The following is a 13,705-nucleotide window of genomic DNA, read 5'->3' as shown; positions in this document are numbered from 1 at the left end:
TCAACAAGAAGCTTCGGTGTTATTGTTCTAGGTCGAGGGACCCACAGGCAGCGGCAGTGGACGCCCTGGTGTCTCCGTGGGTGTTCCAGTCAGTGTATGTGTTTCCACCACTCCCACTCATCCCAAGAATCCTAAAACTCATAAGAAGAACAAGGGTTCAAAGCGATCCTCATTGCCCCAGATTGGCCAAGAAGGGCTTGGTACGCAGACCTTCGGAATCTACTGCAAGAAGAGCCGAGGTCTCTTCCTCTTCGGGAGGACCTGCTGCAGCAGGGGCCGTTCGCCTATCAAGACTTAACGTTACTACAAGAAAAAAACACAGACTGGAACTGCGCTTAACATCCAATTAAAGATTTTATTCACTCTCTCTTATTCAAATGCTCTGTTACAATATACTGGAAATGGGTGTAGATAGGTAGTTCTGTTCGTGTGCTCCAACGCGTATCGGCCAGTGTTGGCCTTCGTCAGGGACCAGAAGGAGGGAGGACGAGACAAGAGACGGGACCAGGATTTACCCGAGCCTGATCACGTGGACGGACCAACCCGGAAGTGCGGGAGGACGCCGGGCGCGACAGACACGGAGCAGACCGCTGGCGGAGGGACAAGGAGACGGAGCAGAAGCTAACAGGTAAAGGACTCTGTAGGAGAGGAGAAGGTGCGGCGGACAGCACTAACAGTGCTAGAAGCAGCCCCTACCTCTCTCTCCAAGGCTCACGACTGATCCCCTTCTGCCCGGGACACCGCGTTGCGCTCAGTAGAGCGACATCGGGGTGACCCAGGGCGTAGAGGGGTACAGCCTGTCCGGAGTCCTCACTACCTTAGCACCAGCCCTATCCTGACCCCATATCGCCAGCGGCAATTCAGGGGTACCCCATATTTTCTCTTTTTTCTTTTTCCACCGGCATTTAAAGACATTCAGTTACTCCACTACCAGCTATGGACATTTTTTTGCACTCATTAAAGAAATTCACTCAGAGGTGGGACGCCATCTTTCTGAAGTGAGCAGCATTATAGATATTCCTACCTGTATATAACGAGGAACTCCATCACTGCCATTGACAGCAGAGGAATCTCTACAACCCACAATCCCCTCCCCCCCTCCCCCCCCCTTTTTGCTTCTAAGCATTAATTATTGCAATTTATTTACAGAATAAAAACATAGCTTTTACTTCAACATCGTTTATTGCATATTGTCATTATAATTAGCATATTTCTCATTTGTCAAGGACATCAATGTATTTTTAATTAAGAATCAGGCCACTATATATTTCTTTTCTGACACAATCCATGCCAGGCGCACCTGTGAAAACCCATTATTAGTCATGCAGAGTATGCCTAACAGTCACTTGGTAGATAACTTAGCCGGTCGGCTATAAACTCACTTATCCACTCCTCCACATACGCGTTTCACCGTCTCGATGTGCCGTCGGCGGCTTCCTCAGTGTGTATTTGACGGCATGGAATTTGAGCACCTGATTCTTGCTCAGAAGGGTATTCCGAAGAAAGTTATTCCTACCCTCATACAGGCTAGGAAAGGGGTAACGTCAAAACATTTCCATCGTATTGGGAAGAAATATGTTTCTTGGTGTAAGTTTAAGAAGTTTCCTGCGGTGGGATTTCAACTGGGACGTTTCCTCCTCTTCCTGCAAGCAGGAGTGGATATGGGTCTGAGGTTGGGATCTGTGAAGGTCCAAATTTCAGCCTTATCCATTTTCTTTCAGAAGCAATTGGTTGCCCTCCCTGAGGTTCAGAACTTTTTGAAGGGAGTTCTGCATATCCAACCGCCCATTGTACCACCTACGGCGCCAGGGGACCTTAACGTGATGTTGCAGTTCCTACAGTCAGATTGGTTTGAGCCTCTACAGGAGGTGGAGCTAAAATTTCTTACTTGGAAGAACTTTGTTGGCCTTGGCTTCTGCTAGGCGTGTCTCCCAGCTGGGGGCTTTATCCTGTAAAAGCCCTTACTTAATCTTCCACAAAGATAGAGCTGAGCTCCGGACTCATCAGCAGTTTCTTCCAAAGGTTGTGTCGGCATTTCATATCAACCAACCTATTGTGGTGCCAGTGGCTACTGACTCCTCAATTACATCAAAGTCCTTGGATGTCGTGAGGGCTCTGAAGATTTATGTCCTATATGATTCCAAGAAAATTGGCTGTCCTGCGTCTAAGCAGGCTATTTCTCGCTGGATTAGGTTCACTATCCAGCACGCTTATTCTACGGCAGGACTGCTGTGTCCAAAATCTGTTAAGGCCCACTCTACTCGTAAGGGGGGGTCTTCCTGGGTGGCTGCCCGGGGTGTCTCGGCAGTGCAACTTTGCCGAGCTGCAACTTGGTTGGGGTCGAATACGTTTACTAAGTTCTACAAGTTCGATACTTTGGCCTCTGATGATCTGAAGTTCAGTCAATCAGTTCTGCAGGAGCATCCCCGCTCTCCCTCCCGTTCTGGGAGCTTTGGTACATCCCCATGGTACTAATGTGGACCCCAGCATCCTCTAGGACGTAAGAGAAAATAGGATTTTGGTACCTACCGGTAAATCCTTTTCTCGTAGTCCCTAGAGGATGCTAGGCGCCCGCCCAGCGCTTCGTTTTCTTGCTGTTGTTAATTGGTTCAGTACAACTTCGTTTAGTTGAGTATTGCATTGTTACTTGGTAAGTAATGTTTCAGCCGTTGCTGAAAAGTTCAAGCTAGTTGTCTTGACGTGCCTTGTATGTGTGAGCTGGTATGAATCTCACCACTATCTGTGTATAATCCTTCTCTCGAAGTATGTCGTCTCCTCGGGCACAGTTTCTAGACTGAGTCTGGTAGGAGGGGCACAGAGGGAGGAGCCAACACACACTCTTAAACTCTTAAAGTGCCATGGCACTACTCTGATACCCACCTCCGACATCTGCGTCGTTGGGAACAACAGCCATTCCCTGTGTTGAAGAACAGTCAGAGAGAAACAACAAATTGCATCCCATGTTTCTTGACCTCGCCTTAATCAAGAGAGCGTCTCAGTACAGAATAACAATGGCTCTTACTATTGAAAGAAAACCATCATACTGCCATCCCTGAAATGGCAAAGACGATCCTGGATATCCACCCAGGTAATCTGAACACCTCTGGTATGGCGTCGCGTACTACCTCCCCTTCCAGAGGGGAAAAGGCAAGATCTATTAGAAAATGAGTGAGGGGAAACATCTGTAACTCCAGAATGTCCCCCTTTGGATTCTATAAATAACTCACAGGTCCTAGTCTATTCCCGGACCAACTGAAAAGTAGTAGACGAGTCCCCACCGGAGTGGGGTCCAGCCAGATAGACTCAGCGGCATGTGGTGGATGTGGTAAAAATAGAAAATGACATCCGCGTCTGCGAACCTAACAAGGCTGCAGAACTCTTACCTTTTCACCTTCCACTGTCTGCACAGAAAAGGAAAAACAGAACGATATCGAACCGGTTAAAACGACTGCATCCCACAAAAGAATGCATCACCAACCGTTGTGAGGGAATCTAACTCACGAAGGTAGATTTTACCAGCAGCATCCACCGAGAGTGACTGAACTGAGGCATCCCCAAACAGCGGTACACCGTCCCAGGGAAAAACTCCAGTATCTCTCGGAGTCAGCCTCATCATTTCCCCGGCCACGCCTCCTGTATACGCAGATCAGCCTGCCGCAATGTTATAGAGAAGAATCAACATAAGAAACATCCCTTCTCTCTTTTAGGGTAATTCTATCGGATGCCTTTCCGAATATAAACACTCCCTCATGTGCATGTAGTGCAAATAAGCCCAAAGCATAGAAATAAAATATCACTTAGCTTCCTGTATACGATCCTTTGTGATAGGGCCCCGTGTCGACCAGGAGTTGACCTTCACAGTATTCTACCAGCGGCGGGAAACAAATAAACCTTCGGACTCCTTGAGAGGATCTGAGACCAACTCGTCACGGCCGACCTAGAGCTTTATCAACAGAGCGACCAGCACATGAGAAAGAATACTTTTAATCAGCATTCAATATAATTCATAATATGAATATATATAATGTAATACACTCGTACACACGTATCACATATATATACATATATATAAATATATACATATACACAACATACATAGAAGCGGATTGTCCGGAACCAACGGGTCCTGAGTTACATTAACGTGTTCAGAATGTGTATAACCATGTACTGTATGCCCCAGTTGTGGATCTAACAGGAAACCTTATGGTCGACAGAAAACCTAGAATTTGTCGACAGCAGGGAGTAGTAACCAGGCAAAGGAACATTCTTGCAACCCCGAGGGGTCTGAGGGAAGTATACAAATATAATTTCAATAACACTCCCCCCCACAAACAAACATGTCTGTGCTCGAGCTACAGGCCCATTGAACCGTACCATACATATACATACAGGTATAAGGCAGTTACAGCATGTTAACTTACACCCAGTAAAAACAGTTGATGCCGACAGGGTCACCCACACACTACTGTGTCTCCCCTATAGTGTTTACTTTTAACAAGTACACAACAACCGACCTGCTGACACTGCATTGACAGAATCAAGCACCAACAGGCGTTGGCGATGCAGACAGTGATCCCCACAAGTGACAGAGCACTCACACCTGTCAACACATGTCGACTAAGCTATAGTGGGCATCCAGCAGGGAACACACAGATATATAAGCACAACACACAGAGTACCTGCCCATTTATCTCAAAAAGTGCTAATTGTCCTCTATATAGCACTAAACACTGTGCCTCCTCACATATGTACGGTTTTACATTGTTTTGGCGGGTCATGGAGAAAAATGGCGCTGACTTCTGCAATGAGGGCTAAGCCCCGCCCCTTCCCGGCGCGCTTCAGCCCGCTAAAAAAATAGCTCTTTTTGTGCTATCGGGGGTCCCTATACAGTGACTACACACTGTATAAACGGGTTGTCACCCTCCAAATGGTATATACATTGCTGCCCAGGGCACCAGCGCCCTGCACCCGTGTAAAAAGCGTTGGTGTGTAGCAATGGCGCGCAGCGTGACCGCTGCCTCATACTGGCGGGGGTATCGGAAACGGTGCCCAGGCCCCAAATAGCTAATTTATGCCAGTGTTAAGACTATCAGTAACTATGCTGCCCAGGGCGCTCCCCTCCAGCGCCCTGCACCCTGTGAGTGCCGTTGGTGTGTGGGAGCATGGAGCGCAGCGCGACCGCTGTGCTGTACCTCCGTTACTGAAGTCTTCTGTAGTCACTGAAGTCTTCTTTTCTTCACATACTCACCCGGCTTCTTTCTTCTGGCTTCTGTGAGGGGGGTGATGGCGCGGCTCCGGGAACAAGCAGCTAGGCGAACCAAGTGATCGAACCCTCTAGAGCTAATGGTGTCCAGTAGCCTAAGAAGCAGAGCCCTTGAACTAAGAAGAAATAGGTCTGACTTCTCTCCCCTCACTCCCACGATGCAGGGAGCCTGTAGCCAGAAGGTCTCCCTGAAAATAAAAAACCTAACAGTAAAGTCTTTTAGAGAAACTCAGTAGAGCTCCCCTAGTGTGTGTCCAGTCACTCATGGGCACAAAGTCTAACTGAGGTCTGGGGGAGGGGCATAGAGGGAGGAGCCAGTTCACACCCAATCAAAGTCTTATAGTGTGCCCAAGCTCCTGCGGATCCCATCTATACCCCATGGTCCTTACGGAGTCCCCAGCATCCTCTAGGACGTATGAGAAAATCCTATATTAGATAACACCTGACGCACCAAGCCCCCTCAGGTTATGGAACATAGGGATAGCAGGTTGAGTGAAAGACACGAAATGGACACCACTCAGCTATCAAATGCACACACAGAAAGTCACAGTTTGTACAATGCAGAGGTTATTACTGACAATAATACTGCACTGGACTAGCTTACACAGCTATATAACAATAGATATAACAGTACACAGTAAGAACTGGATGTATATCACAGGGTAATTGTACTATAAAACCCTGACTAAATGCACTCTTTCTTAACCATCACTGTCTAAAAAGGCAGGTAGAATACTTAAGTGTCATGTAAAGGCACAGCGCTGACAACCAGGCAGCTTTACATAGGAGGATTTGCCCAAGCAGTCCCAGGAACAGTGAGCTGAGGGATAATGGCGCCGCAGACACAGAGCGAGGAAAAGACAGATATGCAGCTCCAGGGCGGGAACACTTGCTAGATATGGCGCCCTGGGGCTGGGGGAGGGGCTTCAGGTCTAAGCCTTATCCCCTCTGCTGGCAAAACCACCGGGTACTGTGGGCGATATAAGAATTGGTTTAGAGAGAAAACCTGACCTGCGCCCATGCGCTGGTGCTCTAGTAGGATCGCCTGTATCCACAGTGTCTACCGCCAGCGCGCGCGGCCTGCCTCCCACTGACCGCGCCGGATCGCGATAAAGACCGGGTCCCGCAAGCGGGACCCACTTACCACCTACCGAAGCGCGACCACGCGATCCTGGAGAGCCCCAGCCGTGTGTGTCTAACATGAAGAAAACCGGAGCCTCCGCTGTAGGTACCCGGCAACCAGGGCTCGGGAGTGTACAGCGCCGCTGGGGAGAGCTGGAGCTGCAGCAGTGAATGTCACAAGACATTTACCACCGCTGCTGCCCTTGAAGTCTTCACTTTTTACCTCATAAAAAGATTTTCTTAGGGCTGCCTGGAGCAGCCCCTCTGTTCAGTGCCTGCTTACTGCAGCACCAACTTACAAAACTGAGCTCCTGTGCTGGGAGGCGGGGTTATAGAGGAGGCGGCGCTGTGCATTCTGGGAACAGTCAAAGCTTTGAACCTGTTGGTGCCTCGGATCAAGTGTACCCGGCAGCAGAAATCCTATTTTTACACAGGAAGTCTCCTCTTTCCATTGGCAAGGTGATAAATGCGGAGTATTGGGGACATGACAGTACTGTACTGGGGAAAGGACAGGGGCAAAGATAGGCTGTCACCTGGGAAATAGACTCAGCTCGACACCCCTCCCCTTCCCCCAGTAGATAGTAGTCATCCACCATGTATATGACCGTCATAACATGCATAAAACATCCCAGTGACCACCATACAATGCATAGTGTATCACAATGACAGGAATTATAATGGATGGCTCCCTGACTATGGCAACAGCTTCACGGTAGGTGAGTTTTATATACACTCTTTTAAGAAGTTTATAGATAGGGGTTATATTTGCAAAATGTAACAACAAAGATGAAACTATAGAATAAAGTTCAGAAGTGCATCAAATTAAAAACTGGGACTTACCATTACTAAATATCGCCCCCTGGGGAAACGAGAGCTCATGGCTATGTTCTGCTTTACAAGAATACATCGCTTTGGCTTGGCTAAAAAAAGAAAAAAACAGGTCATCAGCAAAGTAAAATAATAACATACCTAACAAATAAAACAAGTCATAATAATGTCCATTTCTTTCTCTGCCCTTTGCTAGAAACTTCTCATTTGAAAGCATACGTAGCTCTGACCACAAATCGCTATTGTGTTTTATGTTGGTGATTAAAAAACTGAATTTCGTAGATTTGTTAAACTGTAAGTACAGCAGTGAAAGCGGCCAGTGTTCTAGGTGCATCAGGAAACACTACTGGGGTGATTCATAAGCTGGAGCAGAACAGACAGCAGCGGAGCAGAGACATTCCAAAGGGCTTCTGATGTAACCGTTCAGACTCCAGAGAATGTGGAAATTAGAAGTTAAGGGGGAGATTTATCAAAACTTGGAGAGAGATAAAGTAATAATATTACTCCTACCTCTAATAATAATAATAATAATAATAATAATACAAATAACATTATTTCTCTAACGTCCTAAGTGGATGCTGGGGACTCCGTAAGGACCATGGGGAACAGCGGCTCCGCAGGAGACTGGGCACAAAAGTAAAAGCTTTAGGACTACCTGGTGTGCACTGGCTCCTCCCCCTATGACCCTCCTCCAAGCCTCAGTTAGATTTTTGTGCCCGAACGAGAAGGGTGCATACTAGGTGGCTCTCCTGAGCTGCTTAGAGTAAAAGTTTAAATTAGGTTTTTTATTTTCAGTGAGTCCTGCTGGCAACAGGCTCACTGCACCGAGGGACTAAGGGGAGAAGAAGCGAACTCACCTGCGTGCAGAGTGGATTGGGCTTCTTAGGCTACTGGACATTAGCTCCAGAGGGACGATCACAGGCCCAGCCATGGATGGGTCCCAGAGCCGCGCCGCCGGCCCCCTTACAGAGCCAGAAGACTGAAGAGGTCCGGAAAATCGGCGGCAGAAGACGTCCTGTCTTCAATAAGGTAGCGCACAGCACCGCAGCTGTGCGCCATTGCTCTCAGCACACTTCACACTCCGGTCACTGAGGGTGCAGGGCGCTGGGGGGGGGCGCCCTGAGACGCAATAAAAACACCTTAGATGGCTAAAAATACATCACATATAGCTCCTGGGCTATATGGATGCATTTAACCCCTGCCAGTTTTTCCTTAAAAAAGCGGGAGAAAGGCCGCCGAGAAGGGGGCGGAGCCTATCTCCTCAGCACACAAGCGCCATTTTCCCTCACAGCTCCGTTGGAGGGAAGCTCCCTGGCTCTCCCCTGCAGTCCTGCACTACAGAAACAGGGTAAAACAAGAGAGGGGGGGCACTAATTTGGCAGATTAATAAATACAGCAGCTATATAAGGGAAAAACACTTATATAAGGTTATCCCTGTATATATATAGCGCTCTGGTGTGTGCTGGCAAACTCTCCCTCTGTCTCCCCAAAGGGCTAGTGGGGTCCTGTCCTCTATCAGAGCATTCCCTGTGTGTGTGCTGTGTGTCGGTACGTTGTGTCGACATGTATGAGGAGGAAAATGGTATGGAGGCGGAGCAATTGCCTGTAATAGTGATGTCACCCCCTAGGGAGTCGACACCTGACTGGATGGTCTTATGGAAGGAATTACGTGATAGCGTCAGCACTTTACAAAAGACTGTTGACGACATGAGACAGCCGGAAAAACAGTTAATACCTGTCCAGGCGTCTCAAACACCGTCAGGGGCTCTAAAGCGCCCGTTACCTCAGATGGTCGACACAGACGCAGACACGGACACTGACTCCAGTGTCGACGGTGAGGAAACAAACGTATTTTCCAGTAGGGCCACACGTTACATGATCACGGCAATGAAGGAGGTTTTGAACATTTCTGATACTACAAGTACCACAAAAAAGGGTATTATGTGGGGTGTGAAAAAACTACCCGTAGTTTTTCCTGAATCAGATGAATTAAATGAGGTGTGTGATGAAGCGTGGGTTTCCCCCGATAAAAAACTGCTAATTTCTAAAAAATTATTGGCATTATACCCTTTCCCGCCAGAGGTTAGGGCGCGTTGGGAAACACCCCCTAGGGTAGATAAGGCGCTCACACGCTTATCAAAACAAGTGGCGTTACCGTCTCCTGATACGGCCGCCCTCAAAGAGCCAGCTGATAGGAAGCTGGAAAATATCCTAAAAAGTATATACATACATACTGGTGTTATACTGCGACCAGCAATCGCCTCAGCCTGGATGTGCAGTGCGGGGCTGGCTTGGTCGGATTCCCTGACTGAAAATATTGATACCCTGGACAGGGACAGTATATTATTGACTATAGAGCATTTAAAGGATGCATTTCTATATATGCGAGATGCACAGAGGGATATTTGCACTCTGGCATCAAGAGTAAGTGCGCTGTCCATTTCTGCCAGAAGAGGGTTATGGACGCGACAGTGGTCAGGTGATGCGGATTCCAAACGGCATATGGAAGTATTGCCGTATAAAGGGGAGGAGTTATTTGGGGTCGGTCTATCGGACCTGGAGGCCACGGCAACGGCTGGGAAATCCACCTTTTTACCCCAGGTCACCTCTCAGCAGAAAAAGACACCGTCTTTTCAGGCTCAGTCCTTTCGTCCCCATAAGGGCAAGCGGGCAAAAGGCCACTCATATCTGCCCCGGGGCAGAGGAAGGGGAAAAAGACTGCAGCAGGCAGCCTCTTCCCAGGAACAGAAGCCCTCCCCCGCTTCTGCCAAGTCCTCAGCATGACGCTGGGGCCTTACAAGCGGACTCAGGTACGGTGGGGGGTCGTCTCAAGAATTTCAGCGCGCAGTGGGCTCACTCGCCAGTGGACCCCTGGATCCTGCAGGTAGTATCTCAGGGGTACAAATTGAAATTCGAGACGTCTCCCCCTCGCCGGTTCCTGAAGTCTGCTTTACCAACGTCTCCCTCCAACAGGGAGGCGTTATTGGAAGCCATTCACAAGCTGTATTCCCAGCAGGTGATAATCAAGGTACCCCTCCTACAACAGGGAAAGGGGTATTATTCCACGCTGTTTGTGGTACTGAAGCCGGACGGCTCGTGAGACCTATTTTAAATCTGAAATCATTGAACACTTACATACAAAGGTTCAAATTCAAGATGGAGTCACTCAGAGCAGTGATAGCGAACCTGGAAGAAGGGGACTATATGGTGTCTCTGGACATCAAGGATGCTTACCTCCATGTCCCAATTTGCCCTTCTCACCAAGGGTACCTCAGGTTTGTGATACAAAACTGTCATTATCAGTTTCAGACGCTGCCGTTTGGATTGTCCACGGCACCCCGGGTCTTTACCAAGGTAATGGCCGAAATGATGATTCTTCTTCGAAGAAAAGGCGTCTTAATTATCCCTTACTTGGACGATCTCCTGATAAGGGCAAGGTCCAGGGAACAGTTAGAGGTCGGAGTAGCACTATCTCAAGTAGTACTACGACAGCACGGGTGGATTCTAAATATTCCAAAATCGCAGCTGATTCCGACGACACGTCTGCTGTTCCTAGGGATGATTCTGGACACAGTCCAGAAAAAGGTGTTTCTCCCGGAGGAGAAAGCCAGGGAGTTATCCGAGCTAGTCAGGAAACTCCTAAAACCAGGCCAAGTGTCAGTGCATCAATGCACAAGGGTCCTGGGAAAAATGGTGGCTTCTTACGAAGCGATTCCATTCGGCAGATTCCACGCAAGAACTTTTCAGTGGGATCTGCTGGACAAATGGTCCGGATCACATCTTCAGATGCATCAGCGGATAACCCTGTCTCCAAGGACAAGGGTGTCTCTCCTGTGGTGGTTGCAGAGTGCTCATCTTCTAGAGGGCCGCAGATTCGGCATTCAGGACTGGGTCCTGGTGACCACGGATGCCAGCCTGAGAGGCTGGGGAGCAGTCACACAGGGAAGAAATTTCCAGGGCTTCTGGTCAAGCATGGAAACGTAATTTCTCTAACGTCCTAAGTGGATGCTGGGGACTCCGTAAGGACCATGGGGAATAGCGGCTCCGCAGGAGACTGGGCACATCTAAAGAAAGCTTTAGGACTATCTGGTGTGCACTGGCTCCTCCCCCTATGACCCTCCTCCAAGCCTCAGTTAGATCTTTGTGCCCGAACGAGAAGGGTGCACACTAGGGGCTCTCCTGAGCTTCTTAGTGAAAGTTTTAGTTTAGGTTTTTTATTTTCAGTGAGACCTGCTGGCAACAGGCTCACTGCATCGAGGGACTAAGGGGAGAAGAAGCGAACTCACCTGCGTGCAGAGTGGATTGGGCTTCTTAGGCTACTGGACATTAGCTCCAGAGGGACGATCACAGGCCCAGCTTGGATGGGTCCCAGAGCCGCGCCGCCGGCCCCCTTACAGAGCCAGAAGGCAGAAGAGGTCCGGAAAATCGGCGGCAGAAGACGTCCTGTGTTCAACAAGGTAGCGCACAGCACTGCAGCTGTGCGCCATTGCTCTCAGCACACTTCACACTCCGGTCACTGAGGGTGCAGGGCGCTGGGGGGGGGCGCCCTGAGACGCAATAAAAACACCTTGGATGGCAAAAAAAATGCATCACATATAGCTCCTGGGCTATATGGATGCATTTAACCCCTGCCAGAATACATAGAAAAACGGGAGATAAGGCCGCCGATAAGGGGGCGGAGCCTATCTCCTCAGCACACTGGCGCCATTTTCCCTCACAGCTCCGTTGGAGGGAAGCTCCCTGGCTCTCCCCTGCAGTCACTACACTACAGAAAGGGTTAAAAAAGAGAGGGGGGCACTAATTAGGCGCAGTATTAACTATACAGCAGCTATAAGGGGAAAAAACACTTATATAAGGTTATCCCTGTATATATATAGCGCTCTGGTGTGTGCTGGCAAACTCTCCCTCTGTCTCCCCAAAGGGCTAGTGGGGTCCTGTCCTCTATCAGAGCATTCCCTGTGTGTGTGCTGTATGTCGGTACTTTTGTGTCGACATGTATGAGGAGAAAAATGATGTGGAGACGGAGCAGATTGCCTGTAATAGTGATGTCACCCCCTAGGGGGTCGACACCTGAGTGGATGAACTGTTGGAAGAAATTACGTGACAGTGTCAGCTCTGTATAAAAGACAGTGGTTGACATGAGACAGCCGGCTACTCAGCTTGTGCCTGTCCAGACGTCTCATAGGCCGTCAGGGGCTCTAAAGCGCCCGTTACCTCAGATGGCAGATATAGACGCCGACACGGATACTGACTCCAGTGTCGACGGTGAAGAGACAAATGTGACTTCCAGTAGGGCCACACGTTACATGATTGAGGCAATGAAAAATGTTTTACACATTTCTGATAATACGAGTACCACCAAAAAGGGGTATTATGTTCGGTGAGGAAAAACTACCTGTAGTTTTCCTGAATCTGAAGAAATTAAATGAGGTGTGTGATGATGCGTGGGTTTCCCCCGATAACAACTGATAATTTCTAAAATGTTATTGGCATTATATCCTTTCCCGCCAGAGGTTAGGGTGCGTTGGGAAACACCCCCTAGGGTGGATAAAGCACTCACACGCTTGTAAGGGCTCTACCCTCTCCTGAGATGGCCGCCCTTAAGGATCCTGCTGATAGAAAGCAGGAGGGTATCCTAAAATGTATTTACACACATACTGGTGTTATACTGCGACCAGCAATCGCCTCAGCCTGGATGTGCAGTGCTGGGTTGGCGTGGTCGGATTCCCTGACTGAAAATATTGATACCCTAGATAGGGACAGTATATTTTTGCCTATAGAGCATTTAAAAGATGCATTTCTATATATGCGTGATGCACAGCGGAATATTTGCCGACTGGCATCAAGTCTAAGCGCGTTGTCCATTTCTACCAGTAGAGGGTTATGGACACGTCAGTGGTCAGGTGATGCGTATTCCAAACGGCATTTGGAAGTATTGCCTTATTAAGGGGAGGAGTTATTTGGGGTCGGTCTTTCAGACCTGGTGGCCACGGCAACAGCTGGGAAATCCACGTTTGTACCCCAGGTCGCCTCTCAACATGAGAAGACGCCGTATTATCAGGCGCAGTCTTTTCGTGGACAAGCGGGCAAAAGGTTCCTCATTTCTGCCCCGTGACAGAGGGAGAGGAAAAAGGCTGCAGAAATCAGCCAGTTCCCAGGAACAGAAACCCTCTCCCGCCTCTGCCAAGCCCTCAGTATACGCTGGGGCTTTACAAGCAGAATCAGGCACGGTGGGGGGCCGTCTCAATGAATTTCAGCGCGCAGTGGGCTCACTCGCAAGTAGACCCCTGGATCCTTCAGGTGATATCTCAGGGGTACAAATTAGAATTCGAGACGTCTCCCCCTCGCCGTTTCCTAAAGTCGGCTTTACCGATGTCTCCTTCTGACAGGGAGACAGTTTTGGAAGCCATTCACAAGCTGTATTCCCAGCAGGTGATAATCAAGATACCCCTCCTGCAACAGGGAACGGGGTATTATTCCACACTGTTGTGG

General features: G+C 48.8%; 1 protein-coding gene across 2 annotated transcripts in view; it reads right to left on the bottom strand.

The window, feature by feature from the left end:
- Positions 1–13,705, bottom strand: part of ARHGAP42 (Rho GTPase activating protein 42) — a 615,245-nt gene that overhangs the window by 33,242 nt on the left and 568,298 nt on the right. For both annotated transcript variants that reach the window (XM_063951500.1, XM_063951501.1), the window contains one exon: positions 7,226–7,305. In XM_063951500.1, coding sequence (XP_063807570.1) covers positions 7,226–7,305 — 80 coding nt within the window. The remainder of the gene's footprint in view (positions 1–7,225; positions 7,306–13,705) is intronic.

This window comes from Pseudophryne corroboree, chromosome 2 (assembly GCF_028390025.1).
Source record: "Pseudophryne corroboree isolate aPseCor3 chromosome 2, aPseCor3.hap2, whole genome shotgun sequence".
In the NCBI taxonomy this organism is placed as follows: domain Eukaryota; kingdom Metazoa; phylum Chordata; class Amphibia; order Anura; family Myobatrachidae; genus Pseudophryne; species Pseudophryne corroboree.
The sequence above is the reverse complement of the archived record's forward strand: the minus strand, read 5'-3'. Positions and strand labels throughout refer to the sequence as shown.